Source organism: Borostomias antarcticus (assembly GCF_949987555.1).
Source record: "Borostomias antarcticus genome assembly, chromosome: 4".
Classification (NCBI taxonomy): domain Eukaryota; kingdom Metazoa; phylum Chordata; class Actinopteri; order Stomiiformes; family Stomiidae; genus Borostomias; species Borostomias antarcticus.
Genome location: NC_140237.1, coordinates 348,113 through 360,319, shown reverse-complemented (window position 1 = coordinate 360,319; position 12,207 = coordinate 348,113). Strand labels below are relative to the sequence as shown.

At 39.8% G+C, this 12,207-nt stretch overlaps 1 protein-coding gene across 1 annotated transcript in view; it reads right to left on the bottom strand.

Moving 5' to 3' along the window:
* The window catches only part of LOC311308073 (uncharacterized protein), a gene marked incomplete at its 3' end in the record, with an annotated part of 98,055 nt that overhangs the window by 54,875 nt on the left and 30,973 nt on the right, over positions 1-12,207 (bottom strand). Inside the window, exons 25-26 of the mRNA XM_084437010.1 lie at positions 4,550-4,709; positions 4,276-4,278 (exon numbers count right to left, since the gene is read on the bottom strand). Of these exons, the coding sequence (XP_084293136.1) occupies positions 4,276-4,278; positions 4,550-4,709 (163 nt within the window). The remainder of the gene's footprint in view (positions 1-4,275; positions 4,279-4,549; positions 4,710-12,207) is intronic.

Sequence of the window (12,207 nt, the reverse complement as noted above, 5' to 3'; positions counted from 1 at the left end):
TCCTCACCAAGTCTCATGTCCACACCTCACCCTCTCTAGCGCCACCAACGTGTCAAAGTTGGAGGTGCATTTATGCATGCAGCTTTTCTTCAGCAAGTCCAATTTTCAAACTTTAGGTGTCCTTCAATTCCTTGGCTCAAGCCGGATTCAACGCACTCTAAGACGTCATTGTGGCCATCTTGGCTCCTCCGCCATTTTGAATGATGTGCAAAACCCTTAAAATGTATCTCCTCCTAGGAACTTTCACCAATCTGCACGGACATCGGTGGATGTCATCTATACACCAATGTCTACAAAGGATGTACAGGGATTTTTGATTATCCATTGCGTTCGCTCGTGACAGCCAATCAAAATTGGCAGAAAAGCTGCAAAACAGGAACAGGGATCATATCTCAGTAATGTTTTAATCCATCAAAACCACATTTGGCACACTCATCCGGGACATATCCATGACATCTGTCACCAAGCCTCATGTTGACATCTAGTGCACTCTAGCGCCACCAGCGTGTCAAAGTTGGAGTTGCGTTTATGCCAGTAACTTTTGAACTGTATGTCCAATCTTCAAAATTATGGTAGCAATGGATTCCCTGGCTCATGCTGAGTTCAAAACACCCCATGGTTTCATTATTACTTCATTTGTTTGATTGCAGAATGAAAGGAACACTTTTTGTCTTCTGCACAATTTCACCAGTTTCAGAGTGGTGAAAGGCGCATTTTAAACTGCCATCCCTCTTCCAATTCTCACAGCTCATACATATATTATATATCAAAACGTTCACACGACTCTTGGGATTCATAAAATCAAAAAAGCTAAGCTCTTCGATGTATATTTTTCACTCTGTGACAGTTCGAATATTGACCCCCCCCCCTCCATTGAAATCAATGGAGCCACACTCTAGAAAATCTCTCTTCGCTCTAGAATCTCTAACTGTTTCTAACTCTTCACCTCTCCTACACTTCTGAAGACCAAAGGACATTTTATACATGGAAATGTTCGCGTGATTGTCTGGATTCTGAAGAAGTAAATAGTTGAGCTATGCTATGTATACTTTTCGCTGTGTGCCAATTTAAACAACGACACCCCCCCCTCTCACTCTACCGAGAGGAAGCAAACCTACCAGGTGACATTAATTAAGTGCTCAGGACTCACTCTACCAAGAGGAAGCAAAAGCTGACATTATCCACTCAAATCTGCGAATTGCGTTCCTGAGATCCGTCGTGGAACAGCGGGTAGCGCATCAGTCTCGCAAGCAGTGAGTTCAGGGTTCGATTCCCGTTCATCCAAAATGCCTTCTTATAATTATTGTAATTATGCTGCTGTGGAAGTCAATGGCAGACAACAGAATCGTTGTCGGTCGCTGCTGCCAGTTCAAAGTTGTGAAATTTGGCTCACAGACCAGGGACTCTTGTGCCTATTGTTCAGAGTAAGTAATATGTGTGACTTTCGAAATTCTCGGAACCATCCTTGACCCTTGTCAAACATGTCGCCACGTCAGTCTAGCCTTGTACTTGCACCATTATGTTTCTACCATTTCTTATTATCATCCTTTTTTTTTTTCTTTCTTTCTTTATTATACTCTTCTGCCATTGGAGTCTATGGCAGCCCATAGAACCGTATGGTAGAAAGTTATGAAATTTGGCACACTGATTCGGGACAGTCCCATGACCCCTCTCACCAAGACCCATGTCCTCAGCTCCTACACTCTAGTGCCACCAACATGTCAAAGTTGCCAATGCATTTATGCACGCCACTTTTGAACCGTAAGTCCAATTTTCAAAATCAAGGTGCTATATGATTCCTTGGCTCAAGCCGAGTTAAACAAACCCTATTACGTCTTGCATACTATATTGAATTGTCTGCCATTTTGGATTTAGTGAAAAACACTTAAAATGCTACTCCTCCTACAGATTTTCATTAATCTGCAAAACAAAATAATACACATTATCTGGAGACCAATGTCTACAAAGGAATGATTTGAATTGTTGATATTCCAATGCGTTTGCTTGTGACAGCCAATTGAATTTGGCGACAAAGCCACCAACGGCTGAAATGCCTTGTGGACTAGGGCAATTCTCCTTTGCAAGATCAGGCATAGCACAGTGGATAGGGAGTCGGCCTTGCAAGCAGCAGGTGCAGAGTTCGAATCTCGTTCAACCACATGTCAGATTTTCCTCCAATCTGCATGAAACGTGATAGGCCTACACAATATGTAGACTAATCCTAGTCTACAAAGGTTCAATATGATTTTTTCTAATTTTCCAATGCGTTCGCTTGTGACAGCCAATTGCATTTGGCGACAATGCCGCTAAACAGGAGTTGTATCAGAAATGCTTTAATAGCATTTAATTCAGGGCCCTTGCACCCTCTGGCCTTTCCAGCTGACATTAATTAAGTGCTCAGGACTCAGGCTCAAGTGTGAAGGGGCGGAAGGGTGGTTTGCGCACTCAGATTGGGATTCAGCTAATGTATCAAAACCACATTTGGCACACTGGTTATGGATCCCCTGTCATCAAGTCACATGTTGACAGCTTGAGAATTAGTTACCATTCATGTCTTTTTAATCTAATATATTTTTATACACTTGCCTTTTTATATAATAGCCTTGTTCTATTAAAGCTGTAAACAGAATGCATGCATTCTGCAATCATACACACTATCTCAAACAGAAATACCATTAAAGTTATTAAAGTCAAAATTCCTTTATAAACACAGAAATAACTGTACTTAAACATGACTGTTACAACAGCAACTATATCACACATACATCAATTATACATAGCCTACAGTATAATATCTCTACCCAAGGCCTTCTACAGAAATGCACTTTTAAAAATGGGCCTCCATAACCTTAAATGAGTAGATGGCTGCCTCTGCTGCTTAGGGGCCTTTGCAAAAGAGGCCTTTCTATGAGGCCTGTAGTGTTGTGGGTGGGCTTCGGCAAGTCCTGCAACTGGTTGATGGAGTTTGTGGCTGGTGATGGTTGATGAGCATCAGCAATAGCAATAATAATAATAATATTTTATTTGTAAATACACTTTACATTGAACAAACAAAGTGCTACAGGACAAAACATAAAAAAGCTACAGCAGCTAATGTAAAAAAAAAAAAACTATGACAAGACAGGCTACACAGGGCTAGAACTAACACAAACAATCTGACACAATCTAACAAAAATCTTTCATAAAATAAGGTGGGTTTTTAGGCCTTTTTAAAAAGCATCCAGAATCTGTGGCGCCCTCAGATGGTCAGGGATAGCATGGGAGCGGCGGAGCAGAAGGCCCGTCTCCCATTTGGAGCTTGGTCCTCGGGGGCTGGAGGAGGTTGGCCTGTCCCACTGCTGGTGAAACTGAATGAAATTCAACAAGCCCCACTACTGGTATGTGCCACACAAGATCAATGCTTCTTTATGACCGGTAAGCTCAGAAAAATTTAAAACAGACTCATTTGGTGATTATTAGTCCCACTAGGGGCAATTTATTTAGAGCAGATGTTGCACAAAAATCATAAAAACAAATGTTATACAAATGTTACTGTTGGCTGTGTCGTAAACACTTGGAGACCGCTGGCTGTAAGCGACAAGCAGGCAGACTGGAAAAGATGAGCTACCTGCAACAGTGGTCTCTCTAAGAACCTGTTACAGACATGTACAGGGAAGTAATAAGACAAAAGACCAATGCATCTGCACCTTCACACCAGATAAGAATAATTAAAAACAGATTTATTTGTTGATCGACTCACTGTTTTCTGGAGACAGCTAGCTGTGAACAACAGGTAGACTGGAACATGAGCTATGTGAGTGGTTGGGCCAAGAACCTGTTACAGACATGTATAGAAAAATAATGAGACAAAATGAATGCTTCTTCACAACAGGTAAGCTCAGAATAATTTAAAATAAATGCATTTGTTAATCAACTAATTCACTGTCACCTGGAAACAGCCACGGCTTCTAGTTCTACTTTAATTTATCAATTACCCCCATAATAGGTCTACCTGAGGACTTCTACATAAATTCCCACTGAGAAATTAACTGCCCTCCACAACCCCAAGATAGTATAATTGCCTTTGTTGCAAAAGAGGCCTTTCCATGAGACCTGTAGTGTTGGTGTGGATAGGCTTCGGCAAACCTGGCTGATAGGCCCTATGGGAGGTGATGGCTGATGAACCTGAGAAGACAAGAAATCTTTTTTTTTTTTTTGCATTTTGAGATTGTCTCTCATTGGAAAGTGCATTATAAATATTATGATGAATATTATAGTTATTTACCAGCAGCTTACCAGCTATGAAGAACCAGAGTAGGGGGACGAATGGTAATACACTCCACAGCATTTCTCTCTCTCTTTCGTGTCTTTGAAGCTGGTTGGTTATATGACAGTTTCGCATGTCTTTACACAGTCCTTTGCATTTTTATTGAACACTGTGGGTCATTGCTGATTTTTCAGATGAGGTTCCATGCCTTTTTGCTGTTCCTTGCCATTCAGTTGTCTCCAGTAGGGTTTGCCATTTCTGCTGGCGGTGTTCTGATAGGGAGGTCATGAGTCTCTCACCTACTTCGATGGTGCTGTCAGCAAAGGGATCAGATTCGTAGAGCTGTTGGTATTGCTCATATAGTTTGCTGTTGCTGCTTGGAGCATCGAGGCCGGCGATGTATTGGGTGCGGCAGCCTCTTGGGATGTTCTTGGGTTTTTGGCAGTGGCTCCAGTACCAGCTTCTTGCTCAGTCCAGAGATGCTATGGCTGACAAACACAATATCAGGGTTGTAGCCGGCTTTCCATCGCCCACAGCATTGTAAGGTCTCCTCTACATTCAGGGAAGCAGGAGCAGGGTCGACTACCTTTGTAATAGTTCATTTCAAATCTGTAAGGTAATTAGGAGACATGTCCTTCTACAAAAAGTGTACATGCTTTAACATACAGTAGGTGAAGCAAACCAACATAATGCATGTTTAACAAGAATAACATCACTTATAATATATAGTATATATTATAATATATAACTTATAATATATCATATATAGCATGTGTATGTTAGAAAAATAAACACTGTTAAACTATATACTCACAATGTGTTTTGTTGTAGTTCGTTTCACACAGCCAACAGTAACATTTGTATAACGAAAAAAAAACTAGATAAACCAGCAAATTCAACAGAAATGAAAAAGAATAAATAAACAGAATTGTGTAGTGTTATTAAATGAAATATGAATTAAATTAAACCTGCTACGGGGAGCCGTCCAGTCTTATATTCCTCCCCCCCCCCCCCTGCTTTGCGGACGGAATAGGTTAGAACAAACTTTGAACATTCACAGTAGGTATACTTTACTATTTAATGGTGAATATATTTAATTGTGAGAGATATGAACAAAGTGATATAAGTACCGTGCTATGAAAACTATAATTCTGTAAGTCTGCGCAACAATAACATTGACAAGATTACATTGTGCAATATAGGGCACTCAGAATATAATAGGTATACTTTAATATTAAATGGTGATTATAAAAAATATTACACAAATGAAATAAGTATCGCTTCATGAAAACTGTAGTATGTCTGAACAACTTCAACAATAACATCGTCTGTGCCTTTAATGTACACATGGTCTATGAGAGTACCTTTTTCAGTTGTAGCTGTTTGTACATGTTGAGTATATCCATGGTGTTCCATTACCTGTAAAATTGTACATGATCCAAAGACATCTTCATTAAAGTCTCCCATTATGATTTTCTTCCCTGGATGCTTCTCAAGTTCACAGATTACCTTTAAGAGTTGTTGCCGAAACATGTCAATTTTATAAGAACTAGGCCTGTACAAAACAGCAGCAGTCAAATTTACATGAGGTATTGCAAAATACAACCATTCCAAATTGGATCTTTCTGGAATCACGGTGTTCATGTCAATGTTGTCTGAATAATACAAACCAACTCCACCTCTTTCTTGATGTTTCAATTCTGCAAAAAGTGGCTGAGTGTCGTCATAACAGTTTGCCCTTGGGTTGTGGTTGAAGCAAAATCCTGGAAGTTGTGGTACTTCTTCAGTGTCTACGTTGAGCCATGTCTCTGTTAAGCAAATACAATCAGCTTGCATTAGGGTTTTATGGGCATGAATGTCTTGAATGTGGGCTTTTAGACTTTGTACATTGTGAAGTGCTAGTGTGCAGGTATGGTTAACATTAGAGAAAACAGACTTTTCAAATGAAAACCGAGGCAAGTTTTTCAGGGCCAAGTCTATTTTGTTATTGCAATATATGGTTGACTCTTTGAAGTCTTCAATTATCAATCCAGTGAGAGTTTTCACACGACTCAAAGCAACGTATGCTTGCCCTGCAGTAAAGATCTTCTTGAGTGATACAACAGCTTTTTCAACAGTAAGACCTTGAACCTTGTGTACTGTGCATGCCCATGCAAGTCTCAGTGGAAATTGACGGCGTACTCCACCAGCATATGTGACTTGATCCTCTTCCACTTTGATTAGAGTTAAATGTTCAGAAAACCTCTGTGTTTTCGATCTCTGAATCTTGCCAACATTTGGGTTATCAAACTCCACATGAATAGCTGTAGGGAAATCATCCTGTTGTTGACCTTTACTGATGTGCACAACTCTACCAAACGCTCCATTGACAAGGCCATCAGACACATCAATGTTTTTCTTCAACATCACTCTTGCTCCAATACCCAAAGAAACACAATTTGATAAACATGAATTAAACACTTTGCTGTGAAAACCAACCATCTGTTCCATTCTTCCAGTTTTGGGATTTCTGATAAAATCTTGAGCATGTATACTGATTGCGTCTGGGCAGGTCTTTTGCAGCCTCTTAAGGTTATAGTCATCAACTTCTCCATTAGTAGCAAATATGTGGATGTGGTCAGGTTCTTCACCAGTTTCACACCGTTTCAACATCAGAAGATCATTGGCGCTTAGGGGTTCTTTCTTTTTACGAACTCTCAGTCGGTTCAGCATCTCAGCAAATGTTGCATCTTGTTGTCTAACAACTTTAGTTAGTTCAACAACTTCAAAGTTGCTTTCCCACAGATTGACTCCTTTGTTATCGGCAAAAAGAGGAGTACCTTTTACAGCTGGTAACTGATAGAAATCGCCCACAGCAACAATGCAAACTTTTCCAAAGGGGGAATAATCACCAGTCTGCTTGATCTGACGTAGTCTACCATGAATGTAGGCCAGAAGGCGGTGGTCAACCATGGACACTTCATCAATGATGAGAATTTGCAAACTGCTCATTTTAGTCCGTAAAGAATTAACCTTCTCATCACCTAGAGGTTGATATGGCAATCTGATATTAGCACCAATGGAGAATGTGTTGTGAATTGTTGCAGCACCAATGTTAAATGCAGCCACACCTGTAGACGCAGTTAAGATTACAGTGACATCATCAGGGTTTTCAGCAAGCGGAGACAACAGTCGGGAGGCTTCATAATGTATTGCTTTGATCAAATGGCTTTTCCCTGTACCAGCACCACCAGTAACAAATAGGCGAAATGGTTCTGGATTTTGTCCAAGCTGCTTCTGCAAACACCACTTACGGACACTATAGAATATTGCCGACTGCTCTTCATTTAATGAGCGCAGTAAATGCAGTGCATCCTGTCTGGGCATTGACACATGATTTGTTTCAAGAGTGCATGCGGTTTCTGGATTTGCAGTAAGGTCTGGAATAAGTTGCTCATGATCATCCTCATCAGGCATAACTTTGTCTTTCATCAGTTCCAAACAATGAAGACGTTCTCTTTCTGTTTCAGGACATATTTGAGCCCAGGCATCTTCTAAATCAATGTCCTGTTCAAGCAATTCTTTAGCTTTGTCTATTTCGTCACTTTCCCTTTCAAAAAGAGATTTATTAACATCAACAATTGACTTCACTGTTTGGAGATCATTGACACATTTCACTGCGCCATTCTCATAGAAATGCTCAAATGTATCAAAGTGGGCTGGCTTGAGCTGATGGTCATCATAATATGGCAAAAACAGTTGTAGCAAGGAATGAAAGTACTGCTCTGGGTTTCTTGTTGGAGAAAATCTGGGATACCTTACAACAGCAGGTTCAGTTCGAGTCCTTTTTTGGATAAAACCACAGTCGTTGTCTAGTTTTATGACACATTCTGAAGACTCTTTCTTTGGTGACACCTGTGACCTTGAGAGTACTCTGTATTCAGAACAAAAACTGGCAAGGCATAGAATTTCGAATTGCTCCGTCTTGGGTCTGTTCTTATATCTCTCAACCACATTGGTCATCCACAAACTGCTGTCATCATGAGACCTTTTATGTTCAGCTTTACCTTGGAGTAGGTGCAAAGGCAAACTCATTCTTACAGGGTTTTCTCCAATGGGAATAAACTGTACTTGACGAGAGCATTCCTTCAAGTGCATGTGTGTTAACCGATACACTGCTTCTTGAGCTGAAACTTCTCTGTTGTGCAGGTATATGCTTCCAAGCTTCTTAAATGCTCCTTTTGCATCAAGGTTCCCATTCATGGCCTCATTCTGTGCACGTTGCAACAACAATCCCATTTCTTGTTCAGCTTTTGTGATATATGTCAGTATATAAACCACTACTGAAAAAGCATCCGTCACATATTGGATATCCATATTGCCTTGCCATGCATGCAGTAAGTCTCTGTTATACTGATTTACCCAAATGTCTTTTGGATTTCGTTTAAGGACAACGCTTTTCTTTTTGGAACATGTATTATATGCTCTTTCAAACAATCCTTGATCTATCCCAAGAGATTCAAAAAATGCCTCAGTCGAATCAAAATTCATGTCAGGGATCTTCAATGCACTTTTGACTTTCTTCATAATTGCACTTGCATTTTTAGTTTTGTCTTTGCCATTCAAGTCATCCGAGTTGTCTCCTCTTGTGATAAAAGTACGGCTCGATGGTGGTCGTGGGAAATTAAATCGACAGACTGTTTTTCTTACGGCATGTTTTGGAATGTCTTGTACTGTGCTTTTGCACGCTGTTCACAGTCTCATAAAGCTCTGCGTCAGTTTGAGGTGGAGTCTCACAAGTAATGTATGTGTCTATGAAATGTGTTACTTCGGCATCCTCTTCTTTATCAATCTTAGGAGCGTTTTCAATCCAAAAAAGACAGTGTACATGAGGAGATCCACGCTGTTGAAATTCAATCCGATAAAAGTAATCCTTGACCTTCCCTATGGGCTGAGCTTGAGACATGATTACATTATGCAAAAAAGAATGCCATCTGTGATCAAACATTCTTGCTGCCGTGACAGGATTACGGCGTAGAAGTCCACATTTTTCAGACCAATCAAGGTTATCCACATCAATTGGTTGTCCTTCTAGTCTTGCCATAGTGTTCAGCATTTCAGGCCATCTCAAGTCAGCAGAGCTAAAAGATGCAAAGAAAGTGGGTATGGACAGTTGTCGTATCATGGCAAACAAATCTTTCTGTGCTGACATCCAGTATGGAGGTGTCCCACGAATTCCTCGTAAAAACTTGTATCCTTCATTATTGTGTAATATTTTACGAAGAGACTCGGAGTTTAACAACATGTCTGGTGTTATTTCTTTCAAAGAACTATTGCCACCACCTTTGCGTAATGCAATGGAAACACTACACACAACTTGATACACCTCTGAAATGTATTGTGCATAAAATATAAAGTCTGTGTTTCGTGCAAAACGACCATCTGCATTGAGTAGGCGTGTATTCAGGTATCGTGCCAGAGTTATTTTTACCTCTCTCTTATCATGGAAGGTAGGTCCGCCAGTTGGATACAAAACAGGGAAAGATTTTGCTTCATTGGTTATATCTGACAGCAACCTAACTGGACTGTTGCCTTCACCAGGTGCCACATTGACTATGTCTTGAAAATTCTGATCAATTATCTCAGAACCCAGATCAACTGGTTGTAATGACGTATCTGACAAAAGCCCATTCTGATCTTTAATATATGTTAAATCTTCCTCTACTTCATCTTCACGGCTGTTTTCATCATCACTCTTTTCAATTGTTTCTTGACACTGTGTTTCATGTTTTATATTTTCCTCATCATGATCAATTCCATCCAGAGAGTTTACCCAATCTTCATTAAACAAGACATCGTCATACCACTTATTGTTTTTCATCAAATACTTCAGTGCATTTCTGACTCGATCAGTATGGACAAACTTATACTCGTAGTGACCTTTAAAAGTCAATTTCCGTTTAAGTTTTACTCTTATCATTTTATCATCACATTCATTTCTTGGAAGAATATTTGTTACATCTGTAGTATTAATTGGAACAGACACACATGGTCCGTGGCAAGCATTCTGACGTCCTCGAGGCAAACACAACAATTTCATGAAGGGAATATGACGTGCAATAAGATGTTGTTCCAAAGAGTTAAGACATTTAAGTTTGGCGGGGATTTCTTCTAAATGCATGTTATTGGTAACACTTTCTTCTGGTAGTTTTCCACAAAGTATTTTTCGATGGCATGTATAACAAATCCATAATTTGTTTGATGGACTAGTAGAGAAATAGCATTCATGTTCGCATTCAGCATCACACACATGTAAATATTGCAATGTTATACATCTGTTAGCAACTGCAGCAATTTGCTCTCCTCTGATTTCATAGCAATGTCTTTTACACTCAACCACCTGTTTCCTGAAGAGTAAACGGTGACAGACAGAGCACACATATTCTGGACCACGGCTGACTTCTTGACGAAAATTAGCAATAGTACAATCTATGTCTTCCTGTCTCTTTTGCGACTTAAAATAATTCTCACGACTTCTTTGGATTTTATTTAGACGAACATCATTATTTTCATGGTACTTCTTCATGCTGTAGTCACGCATGTCCCTCTGGAACTTTGGATCAGTCTTGTATTTAATTCTAACACGTTCGCGCATACGTTCGCGCATGTCCCTCTGGAACTTTGGATCAGTCTTGTATTTAATTCCAACACGTTCGCGCATACGTTCGCGCATGTCCCTCTGGAACTTTGGATCAGTCTTGTATTTAATTCCAACACGTTCGCGCATACGTTCGCGCATGTCTCTCTGGAACTTTGGATCAGTCTTGTATTTACTTCGAATACGTTCACGCATGTATCTCTGGAACTTTGGATCAGTCTTGTATTTACTTCGAATACGTTCACGCATGTATCTCTGGAACTTTGGGTCAGTCTTGTATTTACTTCGAATACGTTCACGCATGTATCTCTGGAACTTTGGATCAGTCTTGTATTTACTTCGAATACGTTCACGCATGTATCTCTGGAACTTTGGATCAGTCTTGTATTTACTTCGAATACATTCACGCTTACATTCTTGAAAATCTGTGTCTTTGTGATATTTATCTTTAAGATCTTTAAGTTTCTTTTCTCTGTAATCGCTCTTATTCTGGTACCGTTGGCGTTCTCTCTTAGCTTTTACATTGTCTGGTTCATCATTAAGCTTCCTTTTCCGTAATGACCTCAAGTTATCACCCTTATCATGACATGTTCCTGCACAAGCATTTCCTGCATCTCCCTGTTTAACACATGTAACAACTTCATAATGATTGCCAGTGTGGTTTAAATAAATACAATTCTCTGTGAGCAAATCTGTAGTAGGCATATGTGCATTCCATCTATCATTAAAAGTCATGATGGTTGTTTTTAATAAGTCAGCTGCAGCAAAAATGTCTATTTCGGTTGCCCATGAGCCACTGTAATATATTCTTGATTTGGTCATGTAGTCCTGCACAGATGTGTACTCATCTCTCAAATATGTTTCAAATTTGGAACTGTTGTCTCGAAGGTGTCGCACGATAGCCCGTCTAATTTTAAGATGCTTCTCTTCGTTTTGGCATATGCTAAAGGACAAACTACGGTAGAAACAGTTTCCATCTGGCTTTATGCCCTTCATCTTACAGGGAGACCCGATGCTATAAACATTTGCAGGTGCAATAACATCAATGTTTGCATTAGGCAGTTCTAAACATGTGCACAGAGCCACCTGATCCTGACCTGTTAATGGTTTAAAAGGTCGCTCATGAATTCTTATATCATTAATAATGACACTGTCCGAATCTGATCCCTTACTTCCGTTATGGGTTATTTCTATAGGTTCTGTTATGATTTGTTTGTCTCTCTTTCTTTTTGAAAACTCTGTTGCCTTATCACTGTCGTCTCTCACTTGTTTGTTATAATGGAATGAACGACTCTGGTGAAGCTTCTCTGGTTTAAGCTCAGAA